Source organism: Salmo trutta, chromosome 12, assembly GCF_901001165.1.
Source record: "Salmo trutta chromosome 12, fSalTru1.1, whole genome shotgun sequence".
Classification (NCBI taxonomy): Eukaryota; Metazoa; Chordata; class Actinopteri; order Salmoniformes; family Salmonidae; genus Salmo; species Salmo trutta.
In genome coordinates, this window is record NC_042968.1 from 17,894,262 (window position 1) to 17,921,836 (window position 27,575).

The 27,575-nt window shown below is 41.9% G+C and overlaps 2 protein-coding genes across 3 annotated transcripts in view; both read right to left on the minus strand.

The window, feature by feature from the left end:
- Nucleotides 1-375: 375 nt before the first annotated feature.
- LOC115202699 (tetranectin-like protein) lies at nt 376-2,192 on the minus strand. Of its 2 annotated transcripts, none has more exons than XM_029766766.1 (3): nt 1,993-2,192; nt 1,795-1,881; nt 376-859 (listed from the first exon to the last, which is right to left on the minus strand). In XM_029766766.1, the coding sequence occupies exons 1-3, from the start codon at nt 2,099-2,101 to the stop codon at nt 462-464; spliced, it is 594 nt and encodes a 197-aa protein (XP_029622626.1). In that variant the 5' UTR covers nt 2,102-2,192; the 3' UTR covers nt 376-461. The 2 variants fall into 2 exon arrangements, with proteins under 2 accessions (XP_029622626.1, XP_029622625.1); XM_029766765.1 differs by having other exon boundaries at nt 1,795-1,887; nt 1,993-2,191.
- A 1,621-nt stretch (nt 2,193-3,813) lies between these two features.
- LOC115203062 (synaptic vesicle membrane protein VAT-1 homolog-like) overlaps nt 3,814-27,575 on the minus strand; it is a 31,507-nt gene continuing 7,745 nt past the window's right edge. Inside the window, exons 6-9 of the mRNA XM_029767393.1 lie at nt 27,124-27,179; nt 26,786-26,980; nt 9,793-9,876; nt 3,814-6,235 (exon numbers count right to left, since the gene is read on the minus strand). Of these exons, the coding sequence (XP_029623253.1) occupies nt 6,137-6,235; nt 9,793-9,876; nt 26,786-26,980; nt 27,124-27,179 (434 nt within the window). The 3' untranslated portion in view covers nt 3,814-6,136. The remainder of the gene's footprint in view (nt 6,236-9,792; nt 9,877-26,785; nt 26,981-27,123; nt 27,180-27,575) is intronic.

Genomic DNA, 27,575 nt, shown 5'->3' on the forward strand with positions numbered 1-27,575 from the left:
ATGTAGGCCTATGTATGGATGTACGTGTGGATGTAACTTATGTCTGGCTGGCTGTCTGTTATGGCCAATATCACAGATTAGAATAGAATCTACTGTAAGGTCTAGTCCGGTACCAATCATCAAGTGGCATATTTTGGTAGGCCTAACAGTGTGCCCTATCTACTCGTTATTTTAAAATAACTATTAAACAATGAACACATTAACAATCATTATTGCAAGTGGGAGTACAGAAGGGAATTGTTAATTGTTTACCTAGAATTTCAACTTCTCTACAAACTCACCAACTCATAAATTAAAGCAAATTGGACATTTTGATTAGCAGTATAATACAGACAACTCAGTGAAGGTGAAAGAGAGACTCACAAACCAGTGTGGTACCATTTCCTATGTATTTTTTAATGACTAACATAAATGATCATCAGGTTGTCAACAACCATCTGGTCTCCATGGCGGTACACAAGTTAGGGAATAGGGTATTCACAAATGTACTTTTTCTTGCCAAGGCAGACCTCATCATGCCATTTTCCCTGTGCAGCCAGTGAGAGCACAACACAGCTCTCCCTCTTGGTCCCTGTGGGCTGCTTCTTGGTCTTGTCCCAGTTGAAGTAGCTGATGGGCATGCTGTTGACGTCTACATACTGGCCCTCCTTCACAATGTCTGTCACACCGATCCAGAACTCCTTGGTACCTGGCGCACTCCTCTTGGCATAGTCCCTCAGGTCATTGTTTTCATTGAGGTCACGTGGAGTGGCAAGTGTTCCACCCCATGCGATGCAGTGTTCGTTGGCCTCATGGTAGTGCTTGGGTTCCTCGATGGTCAGGTAACACTTCCTGTGAGCTTTGATGCCACGAAGACAAACTGGAAGCATAGGGAAGCAGTTTTACATTTATCTCCTTCAAACTTCCTCAGGCAATAACCCTACCTACCATGCTCAAATATTCCTGAAGAATGCGAAATATATACAAAATATATATTTACATGATATATTGGTGTATAATGTCTCACTGATATTTTCTAATCTATAGAATTTAAATCAGACATAATGAAGACTAGTAGGACCAAGCAAAGGTTTTCATCTGTATCTATGTTTTCTAAACCAAGTTCCCAAAATAAGACATAAGCCCTTTCAGTGGGAGGAACCCAGACAGAGGCATACTATATGAGACTGTAACACTCTGTTCTTCCACCCTCGCTGTATAAAGAACCTGTTTCATCATAATACTTTTATATCCATCGTCATACATTTCCCAATGTGCTCCAGAAATTCAACTGCATTATCTTCCACAGCACATGACTCAGTGCTCTGTCAACATCATTATTGCTGCTGCGAGGCATGAGGTTGAAGGTAAGAGTACTCCTGCCCTCTACTGGTGACTGAGCATATTAGTAAATGACGCTAACCCCTGATGTCTGGGGTTAGCGTGAATTATCATAATAAATATAAAATCATAATATCTCTGCATCAATTCCACACTATTAGAAAAAAAAGGTTCCAAAAGGGTTCTTCGACCTTTTTGATTCCAGGAAGTGGAACCCAAAAAGGTTCTACCTGGAACTAAAAAGCGTTTTCCAAAGGGTTTTCCTATGGGGACAGCCGAATAACTATTTTATGTTCCAGACAGCACAATTTTTTTTCTCCAAGAGTGCATGTACGACCTGCCTAACCCATAAGAAACATAGAGTAACTGCTAAATCTGCACTGTTTCCCCATGAGAGGCATTCCCTCTTTGAATCCTTCCTGGCCATAAATCAGCACTCAGTATAAGCGCACAGAGCAGCCAACCCCGCAATACCTGTCTGCAGAGCCGAGATCTCCTTCAGGGAGTTCACCTCCTGCCACAGCTTCTCCAGCTGCGACTTTACATCATCCTCATCTGCCGCTGTATCTCCATAGAAACACAGACAAGCAGGCAGGCATGTCAGAGAGAAAATGTACAGAAAAACATAGTAGAGCCACTGAAGTTTAGTGTAGTGTGTGTGGTGAGTGTTACCTCTCTGTGGTGCTGGCACTGCTTTCCTGGTACGAGATGGATGGCTATATCCCTGGTGGAGCAAGGTAAGAGAGATAACCAAAAAGATGGGGAGAACCAGATGCGCCATGTCTGCACTAAATTCCGACAAAAGAAAGGGGCACACCTTTTAACATTGACACAGGAGCCCAAAGCACTGTGGGCAGTTCACTATATACAGGCCCACTGTTTGCTCCTGCAGTGAGTCACCTCTCATTGGCTGACACTATGTAACTTTGTTTTTTTTCAAACATCAGGGGGAACTGAAATACCATGGGTGGGGTGACGACAATGATGGCCCTGTTTCTGCCCATTCATAAATATTTACTTGGGACAAGGTGCAATTCATTTACCGTTTTCCCCATCCATTTCACAAACAAGCTGTAAATTCATTGACTGCAACACTGCACAGAATGTTCTGTATGAGAATATCTGCTTGTGTATCTGACCTCCCACCACTCCCCTGTGCATGGATACATTTGACCCACAGTAAATTAACCCTGAAAAAGAAATGTTGCTACTCCATAGATGGCTAAGAGATTTGTTATTTTATACGCCATGTCACCAAAATTATTTGTATGACCAAATGCATAGATTGGTCTCCCAATGCATCAAAACATTAAGAGGATGATGACATTTTGCTTGTCAACTGTAATTATATCTCACTCAAATGTGCTGAAAATACAGAGATTCAATTGTGTAACCATGGAAAACAGGGAGCTTAATAGAGCTGAGGAAGTCCAGCTCCCTGCTCTGATGCAGCAGAGGTTCTTTTTAGTGTGTGATGTTGTAGAGTAGACAGATCAGATGGAAGAGGGGTGCAGTGTTAAGAAAAACTCTGCTGTCTGATTGAGAGAGCCGGGAAGCCCAAGCGGCACGTGGCCTCACTTAAATATGAATGAAGAGATACCTTTCAAATTTGATTAGGTGTAATGGTACAGTAAATATAATGTCTGTGTGAAACCATTTGCATGAATTAATTCCCAAAAGCTGAAGAGCAACATTGAAAAGAAATCACAATGTCATAACAACACTCTAGAACCCTGGCCAGATAATAGTCTAGGGCTGTTGAGAGGTGCAATATGACCACATAGTTAAAGTGGTTTAGCTACACAATGCTAAAAGGATGCAATCCATATTTCAAATAGATTACAGTATTGGAGCATAAAAACAGTAAAAGATCTTCGGCATAAATTATGTTTATGCCAGTCAGAGAGATAAATTCTGCAGGCTTAGATGATAGTGACTATAAATAGTACATAGGACATTGGCAAAGGTCACCCAATTTGAGTTACGTTACCGTGGGGGGATAGGAGCTTGAGAAAAGGTCAAGCATTTGTTATCACAGTTGTATTTGATTTATAGGATTCATAGGAAGTTGTGGTGGTGACATCGTGAAAGGCCACCAGCCTGCCAGTAAATAGCAAAGGACCAACCTTATTTATATTGCATAATAACGGTGTTACATACCCCACTGCTATAAGTGGAAAAGGGATGATAAGAGAATATCAAGACTCAAAGTGATTGGGAGAGATGAAAATCAGTAATTCATGTTGAATCCTTATGACTTAATTAGATAAGAAATCGGCAGAGCTTCTTAAAGTAACCATGGTCAAAGTCTATTTACCATTGTTAACAGGCAAGTCATTTACAGTGAGAAAATTACATTTTTCATACTGTACATTCTTGGAGAAATACCCCAGCCTATGAGAGTGTGATATTATAGGCAGTCTTTCACAGGGTGGCTTGTGGAGAAAACCTGCAGATAACACAGGCCAAGAAAAACACACAGCTTTCCCAGAATGCTCTGCAGATACATTTATTCATGTAAACAGAACTGGACTACGTACAGTATAACATAACAAAAACACTAATACCAACAAATACAGTTAAACAATATCTTCATATAAGTCTGTAATCAGGCTCCAGCTACAGTACTAAACATGCCTACATAGTTTATCTTTTTTTACTTTTAAGGCAAGTTGACTATCCATCATAATGACCTCCCATGGAAACACAAACATACACACTGCAAGTTACTCTACACTCTAGACCTAGACTAACAGGAAAACCCAAAGAGACATTCACATTTAGATGTACTGTTCTCCTTCATTAATATACTTGATTTCCAGTATCATTGCCAAGTCTACCATGAAAGGAAATAGGTGCAATGTTGTGATGTAGCTAATAAAATATTTGAATAAAATGTTGTGACATTTAATGTGACTTAGCTAATTAAAGATCATACGAATGTTGTAAGTGGCAAATGAAAGATCAATGAAGTGTGTGAAACTAGATTTCTTCACCAGTGGGTGGTTTGTTTGGAGAAGCACAGCTGATTACTTTCCAATCACTTCTACAGCCATGTAATAACTGGGCCCTTTCTTCCCATACAGACAGTAGGGTACATACACAAATGGATCATATTTTCTATTCACTTGCAAAGTTACAAGAAATTATATGCTGTTTTATACTGTGTCTGTACATTTATTTTTGGTTTGGGAATACTCCTGAAGGTAATATGTAAGCTTGCAGTTATATGAAACACAGCTGCCTCAGCTAGATTTACTGTTTATAACAAGGCGATTCAATAGCTTTCATCTCCGTACCATCAATGGTAGTTTCATATTTTAATGAATAAATAGCTGTGTACGTTGGATGATTGATTTCACACTTTCCATATGGATAATACTGGTAGCACAATGCAGTTGTCATACTCCATCTCACAGGAGATGGTAACATCTGATATGAATAACTCCTGTCCTGTGGTATCCACAGCAATAGTACTTCCATTCTTGATGGCCCATCAGCTCATCTGTAAGTGAATGTGTCTTTAGTCCTCCCTCTCGTTGGCACTCTGTTTGGGAGGCATTGTACACTATACACAGGCACCAGCCAGTAAACGTAACACAACTTCTTACACACACACATAAAGAACACAGACTAAACAGAAACGGGTGTGGTTAATCATCATCATTACCTGACTACCATGCCATTTCTCTCTGCATTGTTTGTCTGAAATGCGGACTATGGATGAGGTCAAAAGCTGACATTATCGTTCTTATTTTCATTAGTTGCAGAAATGTAGGGAACACACTCAGAATGCAGCCTGGCATTTGGCAGAACCACCATGAAATTTAGTGTTTGTGGAATGGGTACAATTCAAATACTGAAATCTTCTACAAGACTGCTGCAGACTTCTAGCTCAAAGGCACTGGTGATCCCATAACAACACCGCAGAAGGTCGGATCTCTAATGTGTCGGTAAACATGGTAGCAGGCATTTACAGTGGCATTTCCTAATACTCTCTCCTAGCTCACACACTGCTGAAGATAACCTGAGAGAGGAGGGTGAGAAACGATCTCAGAGAGTGATTTTGATAGACTCACTGCAGCAGGTGGAGGTAAATAGCCCAGGGCCAATCTGCTCTGGGTTTGCTGTGTATTCAGTGATAATGGGGTGATCAGAGTGACTAGTGTACATGAAGCAGCCGAAATGAATCTCACTTCTGAGTCACCATAATAGTGGTAAAAGAGAAAGGGGAATATAGCTTAGAGGAGACGTTTACTCTAACACCCACCCTCCTTGTTTCCCTCTTGTTTCAACCACCAAGACAGGAGTACAAGCATGGCCAATATCACTTATGTGCCTGGTTCACTCTCACTCACTTACTGTTCTCTTTAACACTCAATCACTCACTCTCGTATTTTCCCTAAAAGCAACATAATCAACCCCTTATTCACTCCGTTCCTACTTTGCTCCCTTGTTAAGGTTGCCATAGAACACAATGAACAACGATGAGGCTGCAGATAGGTCTAAGCATCTCTTAACATCATTTGGTCAGCAACACAATGCTCATCATAATACTGGATAGTGAATGGCACTTTACCTGATGGGCAACTTGACAACCAGTGTCTTATGAGTTTTCATATGTCTTTCAAACATCTTACATAACAAAAGACAACAGACCCACACACAAGCACACAAACATACACTCACATACTGTACAACGGTTTGAGTTCACGGTGCGTAGTTCTGGTTGTGGAGTCGTCTGTTATGGGACTAATCCCCCGCTCCACCTCCTTCCTTTAAGGTGTCCAGGCCAGTTGTGGTGCCGTACCTGGGCCTACTGGATGAAAGGCATGCGCTCCTTGTTGTCACTGTCCCCTTCATGTTCCTCCTCCTCCTCACCAGCCTCACTTGTCTCTGTGCTGTCACTGGCCATCTACACAGAATACAGAACACATTGTAATTTATCCAAATACAGAATAGAGTGCCAATACACAACATGTACGGTATAAACTGTATCTATAAGATAACATCCAAAGACAAGGAACAAAGGATACAGATATTAAAGTATCTGTCCAGTGTTCCAGATTTGTTATGAAATATTACCTACAATTAATGGCAATATTAATTAAATAGATTACTAATACAAAATATATATAATTAAGGATGTTAAAAAGCAGATTTTCTCTGTGTCCCTGCTTGGCGTTTCGGAAACAACACTGGCATACACTTGGATATTCAAATTAGTTCCCATGTGGAGGCACTGGGGCAGACTTCCTGAGCCTGGCTGCACTAAGTCAAATAGTATGGATGGATTCAGGATTTGGAAATGCACAATAAAACTACTAGGACACTTTACTATAACATCAATAAATGAATAAATGCACAGTGATTATAGCACAATTATGAGTCGTTTCTGTCCTTTGCTTTGTCATTATATTCCTAATATTTGTGTTGTTAGCAACCTAAATAACGTTAGCTAGCTAGGTAGTTGTGAAGCTAACTAACTAGCTACTGGCTGCTGCTACCTTTATCAGACAACAACAGCAAACTAGGTTTTCCCTTGACCTAAAACTTTTAGCTGCAAACCACAGGATTTAAAATTGAAGGATGGTTGTTGTGTGGAGGATCTGCTTTGACTTTCTTTCTTGTTGGTTAGCCAGCTGGCTTATTTAGCATTGATAGTGAACGTTAGCATGCTAACATTAGCTAACTGCTTCTAAACAGTCAGCAGGCCAACTCTTACTAACCTAGGGTGACTACAAGTCCCGGATTGTGCGGGACAGTCCTGCAGTTTGGCCCTTTTTCCCACATCCCACAACCAAACAATTATGTTCTACATTTTATTAACAAATTCAAACACCACTAATTTAGATTTTTTTTTATTTGTCCCGTATTTCAGTCAGACATTCCAACCTGTCTCTTGCAGTCACTTTTCACTTATGAAAAAAAATAATATTTATCATAAGAATGTGGTAGCCTACTGGTGATGTTAAACACTTCTCCAATCGTTGCTGAGATCTGATATTCTGCACAGCGCAAGACGAGATGTAGACTAATGTCATAGGTCTATTGTCAACCAATCATATTTCTCAAATCCTTTCGGGCTAAATTCCAGCTAAACTTGGAGAGGACAGTTAGGCCTAACTCTTTTCAAAAAGCATGCTTCTGATAAAGAACTACAAAAGTAAGTAAATAATCGTATTAGACTGAAAGATAAGGTCATTTAGTCAAACTTGTGAGGCTCTCCATGCTCATTAGTTGCACAATAAACATATTTGCTGCTACTTCACTAAATCCGATTTTAAAGTCTCCCTTCCTAGCTATTTGACCTTCCATGAGACCACCAAAAATGTTTCCTTGGCCAAATATTCCCAGATTTTCATAAAACAGCCACACATGTAGTCTCTCAATGGCATCACCAAATTTTGCGAAAAGCAAAAGCGTAGGCTAGGTGCGCTTCAATTACTTATTTGGTGCAACAGACTGCAGGGGTGTAGTGCTGCCATTACTCTGCTACTTCTCACAATGGTGCTCATTTGGTAATGTTAGATCAAAGCTGAATCAATGTCTTAGAAGATCACATAATGATTCATTCTTACTGGGCACAGACGTCAATTCATTTAATTGAAATGACGTGGATCAACGTTCATTCAACCAGTGTGTGCCTGTGGGTTAGTATTCTACATAACAAAACCAAATATAATAGCATAGTATAACGTTACTGTTACACCAAAAATACCACTTCATTTCTTATGAGATTTTAGGATGGTAAACTGAATAGTCCCCAAAAATTATCAGATGGCCAAAACTCAACAGCGCCAGAATGTACTATGATTGAAAAAATGTAAATACAGGAAGGCTATGAATTTTAACACCATCTGCTCTAATTTGCCCACAGAATTGGAATTCACAAAGATCTAAATGCATATTCCCATGAAACTATTTGAGATCAAATGATCGGCATGCAGACGCAGTTTGGACATTTCACTGGTAAAATCTGAAGAATTATCATTCATGATTGACAGTGATGATGTCATGGCCTATTTTGAAATGAGGGATGCCTAACTTGGTGTTTGAGGGTATTAAAAATCAAAATGTTCTTGAGACAATATGTGTGGGCATAGGTAGATGTTGCAATTGGAGGATGCATTTTATGCATATTCTATAATGATATTCAATAGGCTACATCTGGGTGGGTGTCACGACTTCCGCCGAAGTCGGTTCCTCTCCTTGTTTGGGCGGCGGTCGACGTCGCCGGTCTTCTAGCCATCGCCGATCCACTTTTAATTTTCCATTGGTTTTGTCTTTGTTTCCCACACACCAGGTTTTCATTTCCCAATTACTGGTCATGTATTCCCACGGGGGGGGAAAAATAAATGTATGAAATGTATGCATTCACTACTGTAAGTCGCTCTGGATAAGAGCGTCTGCTAAATGACTAAAATGTAAAATGTATGTATTTAACCCTCTGTTTCCCCCATGTCTTTGTGTGTGATTGTTCGTTGTTCAGGTCGGTATGTTTCCGGCTGTTTTTTTCCGGGTGCTGTTTTCACCCAGTGCTTTGTGGCAACCGTTATTGTTCACACATTGATATTGTTACTTTGTGCTATTCCTTAAGTTAAGTGCGTTGTTCACTCATCTCTGCTCTCCTGCGCCTAACTTCATGCACCAGCTACACCTACCGCCTGACAGTGGGATGGGGACATGCTGCTAAATGTTTTTATTCATGAAGGCAACTGTCTCGCGAATGTCCCGCAAAATCATCCTGTTGTCCCGCATTTGGGTATTTTAATTGTGGTCTACCTATACAAACCAATTGATTTGAAATAGAAGTGACAGGTGAGATAGTTGTTACATAGGCGTTGTCCTTTTTGCTAACACCAGCTGTGGATTGCTCGGCTTGCTAGCTATCTTGCTTGTGTGCAGTGAGTGTGCATTACTGAGCACGTGCCTCCCATTATCTCAAGAATGATCCTTCACCCCACTGGAAAATAAAAACAAAAAAGGCAAAAGCTGCTGGACCAATCACATATGGCCCAAGCAATTTCAAGCATTACATTGTATTTTTTTAAGTAATTTTTTTAAATACAATTAAAAGCGTTTGAGATGGGGTTTTACTGGACAGTTACTTTAAACGTATCAACATTGAATGAACATTTTTTTCAACGCTGCTCAGGCTTTTGTTTCTTATGTTTGCTGCTCCAAATGGGGACGCTGACATTCCCGGGTCACTACAGAAACCAGTGCCATTGGAAGATATCATATTATTGTTATCAGACTTAGCGTTATCTAGGAACCTCAAACCTAACCATGTGTTGATTTGGCCAAGAGTTCTCCAGGGATAAATTGCTCACTGTGGTGAGTCATGATGCTATTTAATAATTTCCTTTTTCCTCAAGGTTTTTCAAACTTGTTGAATGCATGTGCAATTTTAGACCACTTATCAATATCTTGTTTTTGTAGAAAAAAAGGTCAGGGTTGTGTACGTACCAAAGGAGTGGGAGACTTCTCCACATCCAGGATTAGCTTTCCTATGTTGCCCCTGTCGTGGATCCTCTGCATGGCTTCTTTTACCTGGGGTACAAACACAATAACCAATCAGACCAAACACTGACTGTCACATAAAATCAATGTCAGTAATAACAATATATACCATATAGTTTCGATCCCCCAAAATACAGCTTGTGATTTTGTTTGGGAGCTGTATGTGAAGTTCTGAATAGAGTGCATGCAGTTTTAGGCACTGCACATTAGGTGGCAGTGGTGACACAGCAAGCCCATGAAAAACATAGCGACAGTGTGACGTATGTGCACAGAGGAGTAGAGTTGCAATCGGGGCGATAAGGGTTTGCATTTCTCTTCACAACAACTTCAAAACTACATTTAACAGCATCTTCCATCCAAACTCTTGTAATAGGAGCCAGCTAAAAATCACATTCTTAAATCACAGTCCACATTGTCTGCAGAACTGAATGCTATTATGCTGTGCAAATAGCCCGACTAACAACGGAGTGTTTAAAAAAAACTTATAGGTGCAGTGAAATTTGTTGTTTTACAGGGTTAGCCATAGTACAATCTTCATACATAACCTAAGAAATTACAGTCAACAACCACAATTAATTGGTGTTCAGATTCCAAACTCAACCAATCACACGACCAGTGTCAGTACACGCTCTCATTTAGAATGATCAGAGTGTTATTATCTGAGTGGAACAGTTGCTACATGTGCTAAGTTGAAGGCCATGTTTTAAAGTGTTACTGCCTGTTCATTCTGCTGGGTGGAAGTGAGAGGTCAAACATTCCACTTCCCAGACAGACAGTAACTTTGAAGCACACACTGGTTCTCTCTCAAATAAATCAGTGCAGGTCACTGTATAATCAATCAGTCAGTCATCTGAGCCAGCACACATTTAACACAGCCAGGATGTGCACAAAGCATGACGATCATCACACCATTGCACAGGACTGAAAAATACGTGTCATTTCTAGAATACTGTATTTTGCATATTGCGTGACGTGGTCTGGTGGCTTTTCTGAATTGATATACATGGCCGGAGAAGATTAGCGTCCCTGTCCTTCATCTAGCTAGACTCAGTCAATATCTAAACCATCCGTCAGAGCTCATGACATTTACAGATGATTGGAACTGCTTCCCACCCGCCTAAAAAAAAGTGTATTCCTCCTACTTCTAAGGAGGTCAACCCTGCCACGAAAAATACTTTTCATCACACCATTTCACAGTATGACATATAGCATGATGAGATGACCTATAATGATTACCTCCTCTAAGTCAATGCCACTGGAGACCACTTTAGGGCTGCCCTTCCAAGTATTCTTACCTTACTGTCAGACTCCATTTTAAATTTGCATCTCTGCCTCTATACTCTTTGTTCTATGTGGTGACGTTTCACCAATCCCAATGTTTCAGTGCTCAAAGCACACCACTCCCCATGCTCCCTATCACCTGTTGCTACGTAGAGCAGAGAAGGGATATCTGAGACCAGTCTGCCCTGATGCATCTCAGGGATATTGCCTGTATGCTCAGTGTGATTACTGCAGAATGAATCCATTTACAGCAGTCCATGGCCAGACGAGCACAATAAAACGCATCACTGAGAGAGCAGTTCAAAATATATCTTTCAAGGCACTGTGCATTTTCAAAGTCATATCCGTATAATGGAGCAATTGTCTTTGAATGTTTTGAAAGGAAGCAACTGTGAGTCATGAGTAGGCACCCATTACATTACTGTAATATCTTTAGCATGGAAATGTATCAGAGGTAACATTTCTACAATGATTCCGAAATCCATTGAGCACATGTTGTGTTTCCCTGATTGTGTGTTGTTTCATTCCCCTCGGGGTTGGATAGATCTCTAATTTCCTTTAATTCATCCCTGGTCATTTCTAATGGCAGTAGTGTTTGCATTACCAGAAACCCACTTGAGAACACAATTAGGAAAATGAGTGTACCAAGAATCAATCCTGCAGTCAAATACGGGGAGATGCACTAGAAGGCTCTGTGATGCTGTAATTCAACATGATGCACTCTGCAATGGAAAACATGAGTCACATGGCTCTACAGTGCGACCATTTTACTTGCATATGTACCTAAATATTTTGCTGTGTGACCTGGAATTTGAATATAGGAGCACCAGTGCGCTTAGAATAGAATCACCCTGATGATAATTGCAATGATTCCTTCACTGTACCACAGGCCCTGGGTGCCACGGAGTATACGCTTGCACCATTACTACAAAGAAAACTGCTTGTTACCTCAAATATTTTTAATTGTGCTCTTAAATTTCTTTGTGCTCCAAAATGTTTCAACTTAGTCACACACGTGCTCCCTGTAAAAAAGGTCAGAGTAGAGCCTTGAGTCACATCCCTCCCTGTACGTAAACAATTATCAGCATGTGAAAAATGATCATTCATAATGTTCACCATAAATCTAATACATGCTTACTAACTTCAGCCACATAGAATATCCCAGTGTACAATAGCTTGTTAAAATTGTGTTTTCAACGACCAGTGGCTCAAACTGGAGACTGGCTGCTTTAGTAGTGGCAGCTGTGAGCCACTCCAACCTGATGGGTGGTGGGTTGTGGAATTAGATCTAATCCCCATGTTATTTCTCCTACAACTCCAACCGGATTTACCAGACTTGAGTAGCACTGATGTTTGAAGTTGGAATAATAACTATTTTCTTTTCTTTCAAGACTAAAAACTGATATAATCTAAAATGTCTTTGAGTGAGACCATTTTATCCAGTTTGAATGGCAAATGTCTTTTGCCTTGGGATATCCAAGTGGTGTGCTATCCAGACAGTACTCAGTACTCAGGTACACCATGAGAAAACCATTTCTACCAGGTAGGTGCACCAATCTCTGTCCATACATAAATGATGATGTTAGTAAATAAATTATGTTATGGGAAAAAGTGGGATCATAAATACAGCCTTGTGAGGTCATACAGTTACTGTGATTCAGTGGATCCCTCCATTTCTGACAAATCTTGCCTCAGCATTTTCCTACAAGCCACTGCAAACAGAGTACTTTCAATGTGAGAGAGTTGTGTTGGTTTGGACGGCTGTGACACCTTACTACCACATAGTTAATCCATCCCCCACCTCATCTCCACCCCCACCTCCCATCTCTTAATCTTTAGGTTCCTTTGTTAAAGAAGATTTAGATTTAAGGCGCCTGCATGCTTCCCATCCGAAACAGTTTGGAACAGTTTGTGCATATATTATGACAACATTTTGTGATGTTTTTGTTCGGCAAGGGTTTTTTCGCATGTTCGTGCACCCAAAAAATATCTTGAGGCAAGCCGAAGTCGGTAGCCAAAGTCTACGCCCCTTTGTCGATGATTGGTCAACATTAGGGATTCTTGAATGACAACAAACAGTTAATTGATGAGAGACTAATCGTTTTCATGCACATTTTTTCACTTGAGATATACTGAACAAAAATCTTGCACGATTTGGCAAAAACATAAAAGATTATTCTGACTATTTTGAGGAAGTGTATCTTGGCTACGGCGTCTCAAGATGGACAAACAGTAGTATTGACACTTTTTTTCCCATTTTTCAAGCAAAGGTCTTTTAATGGAGTATGCAAGCACACTGGTTCGGTTCGCATGCGGAAGGCTTAAGGGCATTGAGTCTTTTCATGGGCTGAGGAGGGTGGAAGGAACTCAAGCATGAAACCAGAACAACATAATCCAGACTGTGAACCAGCAGTCTGTGCCAGTGTTTGTTCCTGTGTTCAAAGCCGTTATGAGAGTTACTGCATTGGAAATTATGTATACTATAAAGTCATTCAATAACTATGCTGGAAGGTAGAGGGGTTTCATGGAAAAGGGTAATGTGATTACTCTCTGATCTCGCTCATTAAAACTCATGGGGATCTACATTATCCCTACATGGGAATAGTTCAACCCCTCAGAGATGATGACCGTGGACGGCCTATATCACTGTTCTCATTACCATGGTACACACAGACAATGTACCTCTTTGTCTGGATCCCATTGTTTCCAAAACATTCTTTAGTTAAAAGAAATGACGTAGCCTAAAGCAGAAGTAGGTCAGGGACTGTTAATGTGATGTTAATTAACAATGATGGAGAATTGTGGCTGGTTGGAGAGTCGGTAGGGGGTAAATTGTGAAGCAGGCACATATCTGAGAACCAGCAAGGAGGCTCCGCCATGCTTTATCCATGGTGAACCCCTACTGTACTCCCTGTCTAGATCCCGATTACACCCTAATTGGCCAAGACACTCCAAGTTAGACAGGCAATGCTGCTTGGGTATCCAGGCAACCTCTCCTTCATTCCATCCTGAAGACACACCCTCCACCCTCTCCAGCCAGGCGAGAACCGTTTTCCAGGCTCAGCATTTACACTAACCAACGCCCCCTGAATTCTCATCCCACGCACACAAGCAACGGGAGTCTTTGCCCCTGGCTTGCCACCCCACTTCCCTTTAATGAGGCTCTTCATGGGCTGTGGTTCCAGAGAATACCCTGCATTTCATGCCAAACCTCCCTGACCAGCGGAGGACAGTGTTCCCAGGAAAAATACAAAACATCTCATAAACACACCTCTCTCTTTCTCTCTCTCTATCTCATACAAAGCTGAAACTCACATGCTGCACGATATCCTCCCAAGACAACATCACGGAGAGCTCCACAGACAGCTACAGTATCTGTCTTCCCACAACTGCTGACAATTGCACAACTCATTTCACCAACAAACCACAAAAATAACTTCCAAATGGACTTCACAGGACTCACTTGGAAAAATGACGAAAAAGTTTCTGCTTACACAACCAGGTATGGCTGCATCCCGGTGGTATCCCCGCGATGTTAAACAGTCATATCTTGGAATTCCTTTCTGAGACCATGCCAGAAGTAGTACTGTGATGTGTTGTACCGGTGAGTGCCAAGCCTATGAGGATCAGAAGGCCCTTTCCGAAAACGCATAGTCAGGCTTGATAAATGACTTGACATTCTTTATCAGGCAGCCGTAATCTGAATGTTTAGCAGATAGCGGTCCTCCCAGATGAATGTGGGCAGCTGGTTAATGAACAGATCCTCCTCCCACAGCAGGAAAAGGCCACGGAATCCCACACCAGCCTCACACAGGAGATCCATCTCTAGGCACACAGCTACTGTCACAACTTCTAATAGCATCCAACATTGACAAGACCCCAAATGACAGGAAAGGCAGAAATTCTGACGGTCTGGAGAAGACGATTACATTGTCAGGCATATTATAGCTGGTTCAGGCGGAGGTGTGTAATGGGAATTTGAATGTTTGTGCTTATAACTATTTTCTGCGTTCTATTCATGTGCTGTTCTATAAACCAATGTCTGTGTTCATGCAAGTGGTTGACTGAACAAATCCTCTTATCAGTAACTGCAATTTGGCAGCACGCCCAGACGTTGTTTTGAGAACGAACAAACGATATCTCAGTTAAGGTCTCAGCTTAGAGAGGAGAAGCCTCGTGAGGTGTTGGTCTGTCACATGTTATGAAACAGCATTGGTCGGTCCCATGAATGAAACAAAATGGTAATGATTCATTAATTATGCTAAATCATGCAAATATAACTTGTCTGTGTACAGCCGTATATAAGACAACTGCTGGGACTGCCCAGGAAGAGCTTCTGACAGACATGTGTTCTATGGTGCATTGAGTTGGTTGGAACCTCTCCAGCGCGCTGACAATAAACAATGATTCATTTAAGATTGACTTTGAGTGTCCCTGTGTAAGAATTTTTCCACGACAGACGTTTGTAGCATAGGAAATTGCTTGAGAGCAAGAGAGGTAACCAAAGCCATAGCATCAATAGACCTGTGTTACAAATGCTTTATAACGGAAAATATTTTTTCACCACGCAAAAAAGACCTCCCTTTGTGCCACCAAATAACAGAATCTTGTCACCATGTGAGCTAGAGTGAATCTAAAATCTGAAAAGAAAATGCTGACATGGAGAAGATGGATGTGGGTTCCCAAGAACTTCAATGTGTTTATGGTGGCCAGTGTGGCCAAGGTCTTTTCAGATCATTGTCCCACAACAACAAAAGTAGGTTTTCATTGAATTTGGCAAGGCTGCTGTTCTATGGTGTGCTAGTAAGAGGACAAAGCATATGTTCCTTTTAAAATACAGTGCCTTCAGAAAGTATTCATACCCCTTGACTTACTCCACATGTTCTTGTTATAGCCTGAATTCAAAAAGGATTAAATAGCATTTTTTCACAACCATCTACACACAATACCCCATAATGACAAAGTGAAAACATGGTGTTAGATATATACACTACCGTTCAAATGTTTGGGGTCACTTAGAAATGTCCTTGATTTTAATCAGCACAACAGTTTTCAGCTGTGCTAACATAATTGCAAAAGGGTTTTCTAATGATCAATTAGCCTTTTAAAATGATAAACTTGGATTAGCTAACACAACGTGCCATTGGAACACAGGAGTGATGGTTGCTGATAATGGGCCTCTGTACGCCTATGTAGATATTCCGTTAAAAATCTACCATTTCCAGCAACAAAAGTAATTTACAACATTAACAATGTCTACACTGTATTTCTGATCAATTAGATGTTATTTTAATGGACAAAAAAAATGATTTTCTTTAAAAAACAAGGACAATTCTAAGTGAACCCAAACATTTGAACGGTGTATTTTTTTTTTTTAAATATCTCATTTACATAAGTATTCACACCACTGAGTCAATACATGTTATAATCACCTTTGGTAGCGTTTACAGCTGTGAGTCTTTCTGGGTAAATCTCTAAGAACTTTGCACAACTGGATTGTACAATATTTGCCCATTATTCTTTTCAGAATTCTTCAAGCTTTGTCAAATCGGTTGTTAATCATTTCTAGACAAGTAACTCAGCCACTCAGGAACATTCACTGTCTTCTTGGTAAGCAACTCCAGTGTATATTTGGCCTTGTGTTTTAGGTTATTGTCCTGCTGAAAGGTAAATTAATCTCCCAGTGTCTGGTGGAAAGCAGACTGAACCAGGTTTTCCTCTAGGATTTTGCCTGTGCTTATCTCCATTGAGTTTATTTTGTATCCTGAAAAACTCCCCAGTCCTTAATGATTACAAGCATACCCATAACATGATGCAGCCACCACTACTAAACATTTCGAAAAACATAATTCCACTCCACTAATAACATTAATGTCTATCATTTCACATGTTTATGAACAATTCACCAATACGAGTCAGCCATCCATTTTCCTCCATGTATTACAGATGAACAGATAACAGCAGACAACCTTTTCTGGAGGCTTCAGTTCCTTCTACCATTTGGGCACATTCAGCTTACACAGCTGCCTACTACAAGAGGAGAGGACTGTTCATCATGCTGTCTTACACAGGTCAGGTTTGCCAGGTGCGAGGTCATTAAATCAACAAGCGTAGCTAAGGCCAAGACTTAAGAGCCTTAATTTACATGATAGTGGTAATAGAAAGGTGCAGGAGCCAGTGCAAACATGGGGTGAATGACAACAGCCATTTGAATCACTGGAATAAACAGGAATGATCAGACCATGTGGTGGAATCAGTAGCTAACAATGATAGCAACCCATAATACATGCCTGTCTTAGCACGGCTCATTTCAGTGTGTCAGAGAGCCCACATGCTGCTGATAGATTTCACAGTCCTACAGGTCACTGGTCAGTGAAAATGGCTCTAGGGTGTCATAACAGGGTGTGGCAGCCTGGTTACTCTCTTCCCACCCCCACGTTCGGAGAGATCCCTGGCTACACTCTGGCCTGTTTATCAATGCAGGGCCTTGGTTCCTATGGCAACAGTGCCAAGCTTGGCTCAGCCGGGGAGGTAACGCCAGATCTGGTGTGGCCAAACCGAGAGCTGTGCCGTGATATACAACCACGTAGTACTAATGCTGTAGCTCAGTTAGCGACACGAGACAGCCGAGCAGGAGTCCACTGGGCAACAAGTAGCGACAGAAAAGGTGCTGTGTTGAGAATACTTCTCGGCTGTAGGAGAGGATACAGACGGCAGCATTAAAGCATTGAAAGTGTGGTTCAAGCTTGTGTTACACACGGTTTTGGTGACAGCTCAGCAGAGTTTAACCATGACAGCCTCATTAATGAGAAATCGAAACATATTTCCAGGACAAGGTGGACTAGTGAATCTACTGAGGCTTGGGTTATCTGTAGCCTGGCTACGGTGGTAGTACATCCTGAGTAATGCCAGTGTCAGTAATGGCCTTCTGCCTGATAGGCTGGTGAGGGAAAACACTGCTGGTGCTGAGTTTTAACAAGTGCTGTCTGAGAGGACCATAAATCAGATTGTCCAGAGCTGCATGGTTGCCTTGTCTGCCTTCTGCCAATGCCAGATCTGAGGTGTCAGGGAGCATAGTGGAACAGCCAAGCTGGTTGGGAGGGAGAGCTCGGCAACAACAGTAAACAACTGTCCGAAAACAACCGATATGCATTCAGGTGTCAGGTCACTGACAATTCCTAGGCAACAGACAAATGGATGTGGCCCAAGGTAAAAATGGGTTCTTCCCTGAGTGAGCAGCACAGCATAAAGCATACGAGAGTTGTGTTTCTGGAGGGGTGTTCATTTCCTGGAGTGCCGTGAAAGACTGACTAGTTTGGAGGAGCAGGATACAGCTGGTTGATGTGCATCTCTAGGGGGGAGCTTTGTGCATTCTCTGGCTGCATTCCTCTAATAGCCCCCTCAACTTCACTATGGACCTCTCCAGGACTTCACTTGACTCACGGCACAGAGAGAATTGCCTCTGTGATGCTCAGGGCATTCAGAAATAGTTTCTAGTAATTGAAGTCTGTGGCTTCAAAGCCACTCTCCAAGACAAGGTCCTTATAGGTAAACTTGCTTTTCATTGTGCAAACCCGTTTGATATATTGCTTTCCAAAACAAATCCGAGTCTAGAGACATTAAGAGGCTGTGGAGAACAAAATGATATCCCCTGGTCAGGATGTCACGGGGAGATGGTGCACGAGTTCCCTCACGACTACTGTGGAACAGAAGGTAGAGGACCATACCAAACAATCACAGCAAGGCCCCTGGCTACACTGGTGCTGAATGATGAATGTTGCTGTCATAGAAAGTATCCAGATAATCATCTTCAGCTCAGGGGGTTAAATGGAGTCCAGAAAACATGGCCACAACACAGGTAATAAGATTCACATTGCTTGGAGAAGACATGGCCAGCTCATCTATTTCCCCCTCTGGGTCTGGTATTGTTTCCAAGCAGAACAGTGGGATCATAAACAAGGATGACTATTAGGGCTGAGCTTTAGTGTGAGCGATGCTGCAAAATGTTACAACACTGAAGCCTCCTTCAAACCTCTCCCTCTCACAACGCTATCCTCCACTATCCCTTGCTTTCTCATTAACCTTCACTAATTTCTCTCTCTCTCTCTCTGCCCTTGCACTCTCTCGCCCTCTTCTGCGGTACCAGCTGCAGTCTCCTCATGATTAGCAGAGTAGCTTTGCTCCGGGCAGTGTGCAGACGTATCAGTCAGGTGATACAGACCACGGAGCTAGTATGTTATTATATCTTATGATGAGTATGGAGCAGCAGGTACTAATCTCCCTGACTTTCTAAATAACACTTTTCCATGCCGTGACGGCATAAGGCAGAACCCACCTTCACATCCAAAACATGACTCTCTGTGTGGTGGAGGCTTCCAGATAGAGAACATGTGTTCCGAAGAGCCCTCTTGGAGGAGAAGTGAACAGCAGAGATTAATAAGAGCCATGTCTGGGAAACGGTGGTTCTGCACTCAGGTGACAGAGCCCAATTCATCACACATCACATTATGTCTCCTGATGGAAAGGGAACATATGGATACAGCAGGTCAGTCATGTCTCTCTGACCAACTCAGGCCTGCACTATTGTTGCACATGAGGAGTAATATCATTGTCAATAGTATTACAAGTACATCCAGTCCCCAGAGTAAAATGATTGTAGGTTTAAGTCAACACTCTGAAAGCCTGTAAGTCAATAATGTTTCTAATGGACAGAACTAAGATAGGGAAGCCTTTTAGAAAAGTAAATTTATCAACTCAAAGTAGCTGACAAGCTAGGATAACATTTATTCCACTGACTGTCATTATTTGTTCATTTCAAGTTTATTCGGATCACTGATTTCGAAGACAGTGACCTCATGGCAAATATTTTGATAATTATTTCCAAATAAAAAATCTTGATTGGGAAAAAATTATAACTTACTACAGTACGTCATATAAGTGTGATACATCTGTAATTAGGGATTTCATTTCCTCAATCACTTTCTTTCCTATTCTGGTATGAGCATTTAAAGGTGCCACCCACCCTGGCATGACTTTGCAGAATGCTGTGGTTGGATCAACTTCTGAAACCATGACAACCATGCAGAATAGTGGGGAGTCAGTCTGTCACTTTCCCACCACAATGCCTGATAGGATCAAAAGGAAAAACAATAAACCAAGCAAACAAGGATCTATACTGAACAAAAGTATTGGTCCAAAGTTTCATGAGCTGAAATTAAAGATCCCAGAAATGTTCCATATGCACAAAAAGCTTATTTCTCTGAAATTTGTTTACATCCCTGTTATTGAGCATTTTCCCCTTGCCAAGATAATCCCTCCACCTGACAGGTGTGGCATATCAAGAAGCTGATTAAACAGCATGATCATTACAGAGGTGCACCTTGTGCTGGGGACAATAAAAGAACACACTAAAATGTGCAGTTTTGTCACAACACAATGCCACAGATGTCTCAAGCTTTGAGGGAGTGTACAATTGGCATGCTGACTGCAGGAATGTCCACCAGCGCTGTTGCCAGAGAATTTAATGTTTCTCTACTATAAGCCACAATGTCGTTTTAGAGTATTTGGCAGTACGTCCAACTGGCCTCACAACTGCAGACCACGTGTAACCACGCCAACCCAGGACCTTCAAGGGTGCGGACTCAGCCCCCTCCTGTACTCCCTTGTTCACCCATGACTGCGTGGCCATGAACGCCTCCAACTCAATCATCAAGTTTGCAGATGACTCAACAGTAGTGGGCTTGATTACCAACAACGACGAGACAGCCTACAGGGAGGAGGTGAGGGCACTCGGAGTGTGGTGTCAGGAAAACAACTTCTCACTCAATGTCAACAAAACAAAGGAGATGATCATGGACTTCAGGAAACAGCAGAGGGAGCACCCCCCTATCCACATCGAAGGGACAGCAGTGGAGAAGGTGGAAAGTTTTAAGTTCCTCGGCGTACACATCACAGACAAACTGAAATGGTCCACTCACACAGACAGTGTGGTGAAGAAGGCGCAACAATGCCTCTCAACCTCAGGAGGCTGAAGAAATTCGGCTTGTCACCCAAAACCCCAACAAACTATTACAGATGCACAATCGAGAGCATCCTGTCAGGCTGTATCTCAGCATGGTATGGCAACTGCACCGCCCTCAACCACAAGGATCTCCAGAGGGTGGTGTGGCCTGCACAACGCATCACCGGGGGCACCTACAGCACCCGATGTCACAGGAAGGCCAAAAAGATCATCAAGGACATTAACCATCTGAGCCACTTCCTGTTCCCATCGCTACCATCCAGAAGGCGAGGTCAGTACAGGTGCATCAGACCTGGGAGCGAGAGAATGAAAAACAGCTTCTATCTCAAGGCCATCAGACTGCTAAACAGCAATCAATAACTCAGAGAGGCTGCTGCCTACATCGAGACCCAATCACTGGCCACTTTAATAAATGGATCACTAGTCACTTTATACAATGCACTCTAAATAATGCCCCTTTAATAATGTTTACATATCTTACATTACTCATTTCACATGTATATACTGTATTTTATACCATCTATTGCACCTTGCCTATGCCGCTCGGCCATCGCTCATGTACATATTCTCATTCACCCCTTTAGATTTGTGTGTATTAGGTAGTTGTTGGGGAATTGTTAGATTACTTGTTAGATATTACTGCACTGTCGGAACTAGAAGCAAAAGCATTTTGTTACACTCACATTAACATCTGCTAACCATGTGTATGTGACAAATACAATTTAATTTGAATTTGATTTGATTTCACATCCGACTTCTTCACCTGCGGAATTGTCTGAGACCAGCCACCTGAACAACTGATGAAACTGAGGAGTATTTCTATCTGTAATTAAGCCCTTTCGTGGGGAAAAACATTCTGATTGGCTGGGCCTGGCTTCCCAGTGGGTGGGCCTATGCCCTCCCAGACCCACCCATGGCTGTGCCCCTGCCCAGTCATGTGAAATCTATAAATTTGGGCCTAATGTATTTATTTCAATTGACTGATTTCCTTATATGAACTGTAACTCAGTAAAATGGTTGAAATTGTTGCATGTTGCATTTATAATTTTGTTCAGTATAAAATAAATCCTTTATTTATTGCTTGCTGTCTTCAAGCAAGTCACAGGTGGCTGTTCAACTAAGGCTGTGTTCTGAACACAAGGGAGCCCATTTATTAAATGTCCTCTTATTAACTCTACACTCTTAGAAAAAAAGGTGCTATTTAGAACCAATACGGGTTCTTCGGCTATCTCCATAGGATAACCCTTTGAAGAACACTTTATTGTTCCAGGTTTAACTCTTTTGGCTCCAGGTAGAACCCTTTCCAAGGAGGGTTCAACATGGAACCCAAAAGAGTTCTACCTGGAAACAAAACGGTTCTCCTATGGGTACAGCTGAAGAACCCTTTTGGAAACTTTTTCCTAAGAGTGTACTGTACAGAATCACGTACCAAACTAGCCTTTGGGGGTAAGACAAAGAAAAATGTGATTCACATTAAAAAATATATATATATACAGTGGGGGAGAAAAAGTATTTGATCCCCTGCTGATTTTGTTCGTTTACCCACTGATAAAGAAAGGATCAGTCTATAATTTTAATGGTAGGTTTATTTGAACAGTGAGAGACAGAATAACAACAAAAATATCCAGAAAAACGCATGTCAAAAATGTTAGAAATTAATTTGCATTTTAATGAGGGAAATAAGTATTTGACCCCCTCTCAATTGGAAAGATTTCTGGCTCCCAGGTGTCTTTTATACAGGTAACGAGCTGAGATTAGGAGCACACTCTTAAAGGGAGTGCTCCTAACCGCAGAATGTTACCTGTAAAAAAGACACCTGTCCACAGAAGCAATCAATCAATCAGATTCCAAACTCTCCACCATGGCCAAGACCAGAGAGCTCTCCAAGGATATCAGGGACTAGATTGTAGACCTACACAAGGCTGGAATGGGCTACAAGACCATCGCCAAGCAGCTTGGTGAGAAGGTGACAACATATGGTGCGATTATTCGCAAATGGAAGAAACACAAGAGAACTGTCAATATCCCTCGGCCTGGGGCTCCATGCAAGATCTCACCTCGTGGAGTTGCAATGATCATGAGAACGGTGAGGAATCAGCCCAGAACTACACGGGAGGATCTTGTCAATGATCTCAAGGCAGCTGAGACCATAGTCACCAAGAAAACAATTGGTAACACACTACGCCACGAAGGATTTAAATCCTGCAGCGCCCGCAAGGTCCCCTGCTCAAGAATACATATACATGCCTGTCTGAAGTTTGCCAATGAACATCTGAATGATTCAGAAGACAACTGGTAAAAGTGTTGTGGTCAGATGAGACCAAAATGGAGCTCTTTGGCATCAACTCAACTCGCCGTATTTGGAGGAGGAGGAATGCTGCCTATGACCCCAACAACACCATCTCCACCGTCGAACATGGAGGTGGAAACATTATGCTTTGGGGGTGTTTTTCTGCTAAGGGGACAGGACAACTTCACCGCATCATTTGACGGGGCCATGTACTGTCAAATCTTGGGTGAGAACCTCCTTCCCTCAGCCAGGGCATTGAAAATGGGTCATGGATGGGCATTCCAGCATGACAATGACCCAAAACACACGGCCAAGGCAACAAAGGAGTGGCTCAAGAAGAAGCACATTAAGGTCCTGGAGTGGCCTAGCCAGTCTCCAGACCTTAATCCCATAGACAATCTGTGGAGGGAGCTGAAGGTACGAGTTGCCAAACGTCAGCCTCGAAACCTTAATGACTTGGAGAAGATCTGCAAAGATGAGTGGGACAAAATCCCTCCTGAGATGTGTTCAAACCTGGTGGCCAACTACAAGAAACATCTGACCTCTGTGATTGCCAACAAGGGTTTTGCCACCAAGTACTAAGTCATGTTTTGCAGAGGGGTCAAATACTTATTTCCCTCATTAAAATGCAAATCCTTTTATAACATTTTTGACATGCGTTATTCAGGATTTTTTTGTTGTTTTTCTGTCTCTCACTGTTCAAATAAACCTACCATTAAAATTATAGACTGATCATTTCTTTGTAAGTGGGCAAACGTATAAAATCAGCAGGGGATCAAATACTTTTTTCCCGGGCCTGGCACAGCTCCTGGTATATGTCCGTTACGTTTATGTGGGGTCAATTAAGGAAGACATCCTCTTCTGCAAACCACTGGAAACCAGGACAACAGGAGAGGATATTTTTAAAGTATTGGACAGTTTTGTGACATCAAATGGACTTTGGTGGTCAAGATGTGTTGGTATCTGTACTGATGGCGCAAAAGCCATGACAGGGAGACATAGTGGAGTGGTAACGCGCGTGCAAGCAGTTGCTCCCGACGCCACTTGGGTACACTGCAGCATCCACAGAGAGGCTCTTGCTGCCAAGGGAATGCATGACAGCTTGAAAGACGTTTTGGACACTACAGTGAAAATGGTTAACTTTGTTAAAGCAAGGCCCCTGAAATCTCATCTATTTTCTGTGCTTAGCAATGATATGGGCAGAGACCATGTAACGCTTTTACAACATACAGAAGTGTGCTGGTTATGAAGGGGCAAAATATTGACAATTTAAAAAGAAATTGAGATACGAGCTTAAGGTTTTCTTTACTGACCATAATTTTCACTTGTCTGACCACTTGCATGATGACGAGTTTCTCACATGACTGGCCTATCTGGGTGATGTTTTTTCTCGCCTGAATGATCGGAATCTAGGATTACAGGGACTCTCCGCAACTACATTCAATGTGCGGGACAAAATTGAGGCTATGATTAAGAAGTTGGCGCTCTTCTCTGTCTGCATTAACAAGGACAACACACAGGTCTTTCCATAATTGTATGATTTTTTGTGTGCAAATGAACTCAAGCTTACGGACAATGTCAAATGTGATATAGGGAAGCACCTGAGTGAGTTGGGTGCGCAATTATGCAGGTACTTTCCCGAAACGGATGACACAAACAACTGGATTTGTTACCTCTTTCATGCCCTGCCTCCAGTCCACTTACCGATATCTGAACAAGAGAGCCTCATCAAAAACTGTGAAAATTTAATTTAGTCAGAAGTCACTGCCCAATTTCTGGATTGGGCTACGCTCAGAGTATCCTGCCTTGGCAAATCGCGCTGTTAAGACACTGATGCCCTTTGCAACCACGTACCTATGTGAGAGTGGATTCTCAGCCCTCCCTAGCATGAAAACTAAATAGAGGCACAGACTGTGTGTAGAAAATGATTTAAGACTGAGACTCTCTCCATTACAATACAACCAAACATTGCAGAGTTATGTGCATCCTTTCAAGCACACCCTTCTCATTAACCTGTGGTGAGTTATTCACAATTTTCGATTAACAAATAAGGTTTTATATGTAAAATGGTGAAATAAAGAGCAAAATGATTGATTATTATTATTTGTGCCCTGGTCCTATAAGAGCTCTTTGTCACTTCCCACGAGTCGGGTTGTGACAAAAACTCACACTCATTCTTATGTTTAATAAATGTATCGTATAGTGTGTGTGTGGCAGGCTTACAACGATGACAAAAAACAACATTTGAGAGTGCGCTGACCCTGGTGCTAGAGGGGGTACGCAGCTGGAGGTTGAATGTTTGAAGGGGTACGGGACTATAAAAAGTTTGGGAACCACTGCTCTAGTGCACCCAACCAAAACTTTACTTCCGCTTTTAACCCAACCCCTCTGAATCAGAGAGGTCAGCTCTGTGACTTGAACTGGCCACCTGACCAACACAATGTAATTAAATCAAATTACATGACACACTGTATCTCCTTGACTGTTTCTACTCAAATAACAACATGTCAGCCTTACCAGAGAAACTATTCACATTTCCTGGAATGGATAAATGAAATGTACAGTTGTGTCTCAGACATTCGATAGGAAGGACAGAAATAATTCAATTTGTCTATACATTTTTTCACCTGAAACAGATTTTGGTCAATATCTGTATATATATATACTGTATATGTGTATAAAGAAATATACCTGAGTGGAGGTAAACACCAGTAATATGAATGGAGAGGAAAAGCTCCAGGAAGGCTTTCACTGTTTTATAAGCAGGGGATCTTGTGAATAATTAAACCACCAATCATCTACCTCATAGCAGCAGGACTGTAGTCTCAATAAATGACTCTATGACCCTCTATGCTGAGCTGCCTGCTAACCACTAGCAATTCCACAATCAAGTCCACAGAAATAGCAGAATGTGTGAAACACCCAAATGTCACATTTGTGTTTCTTTACAAACAGAGTTGGTGACAGTGTAGAAACAGAAAGAGGAAAACAGACACCCAGAGAGATGCACTGGCAGAGATGGAGAGGAGAGATTGATGTATGGAATTCATGTGGGCGTGAATGTGAACATCACATAACTGCAGCCATCAAAACAAGCAACCGGTCTCAACGGCCCACCTGCCATCTGCGGGCCGAACCGACATCCACTAACAGCGGAACAGTGACAGACAACAGATGACACTTCATCCAAGATGTTTCCATACCACCGTCTCTAAAACTTTCCATCTGTGTTTCCTTAGTGACCGTGTGGATCATTCCCAGATTGGCTGTATAGCAGACCTGCCAGTCAAAGACATCATGCCAGATGTGTTCAGGGAAATGTCCCTGCCCACCAGCTGTCCACTTACCTCCTCCAGTGCCCACAGGGAGTCCACCACAGGTTTGATCTTCTTCTGGTTGTAGAGGGAGAAGAGTTTCTCCACCACCGTTTTCACCTGCCCACACCTGCCCTGCTTGAACAGGAGGTTGAGCAGCGAGAATCCAGCAATGACCTTGTTCTCCTCGTAGAGTTTAATAGGGTTCACCTTCTCAACCTGCCACCACTGGGGAGTCAAACCAGAGACACACACATCACTTACCCCAATAATTAATTTGTGTTTCATTGTAAGTAATGAATGTTCGATAAATATTAAACAGACTGTTCCATTCTGTAAACTCAGTGACGGACTCAGCATTTCTGACTCACAGATTTTGCAAGGCTGAAGAAACTCTTTGTTTCCCCGGTCACCATGTTTGATGAGCCTGAAAACACAAAAACAAAGACACAAGCTTAGAAAGAGAGACAGGGTGGCGGTGTTAACTGTTGGGCTGAAGTGATAGGTGAACCGTAAAGAGCCGTGAGGTGAAGAGGGGTTAATGTGGGGGAGGAGTGGTTGCCTCTTTTTGATCTGGCACAGTAAATTAACTCTGTTCACCGTCATGTCATTAATTGATTCATGCCGACACTAGTGTTACAACTCCACGACTGTCATACTGACAGAAAAACTAATTCTACATTATCTGAAAACCAAGAAGACTCCTGTAATTAAACAATTCAGATGTGGATAAAAGCCAGGGTCAGTAAAATAAATTCAGGTATCATTTTTTTATCCATTTGAATTAACCTACGTTTCACACTGAATCACACCGCACGCTTGG

Excerpts from the sequence above, each read along its gene's own strand:
- LOC115202699 (XM_029766765.1), bottom strand. The coding sequence starts at position 2,101 with ATGGCGCATCTGGTTCTCCCCATCTTTTTGGTTATCTCTCTTACCTTG. Across the intron at positions 1,888-1,992 it reads AGTGCCAGCACCACAGAGAG|ATACAGCGGCAGATGAGGAT; the intron begins GTAACACTCACC and ends GTTTCTATGGAG. Across the intron at positions 860-1,794 it reads GATCTCGGCTCTGCAGACAG|TTTGTCTTCGTGGCATCAAA; the intron begins GTATTGCGGGGT and ends CTATGCTTCCAG.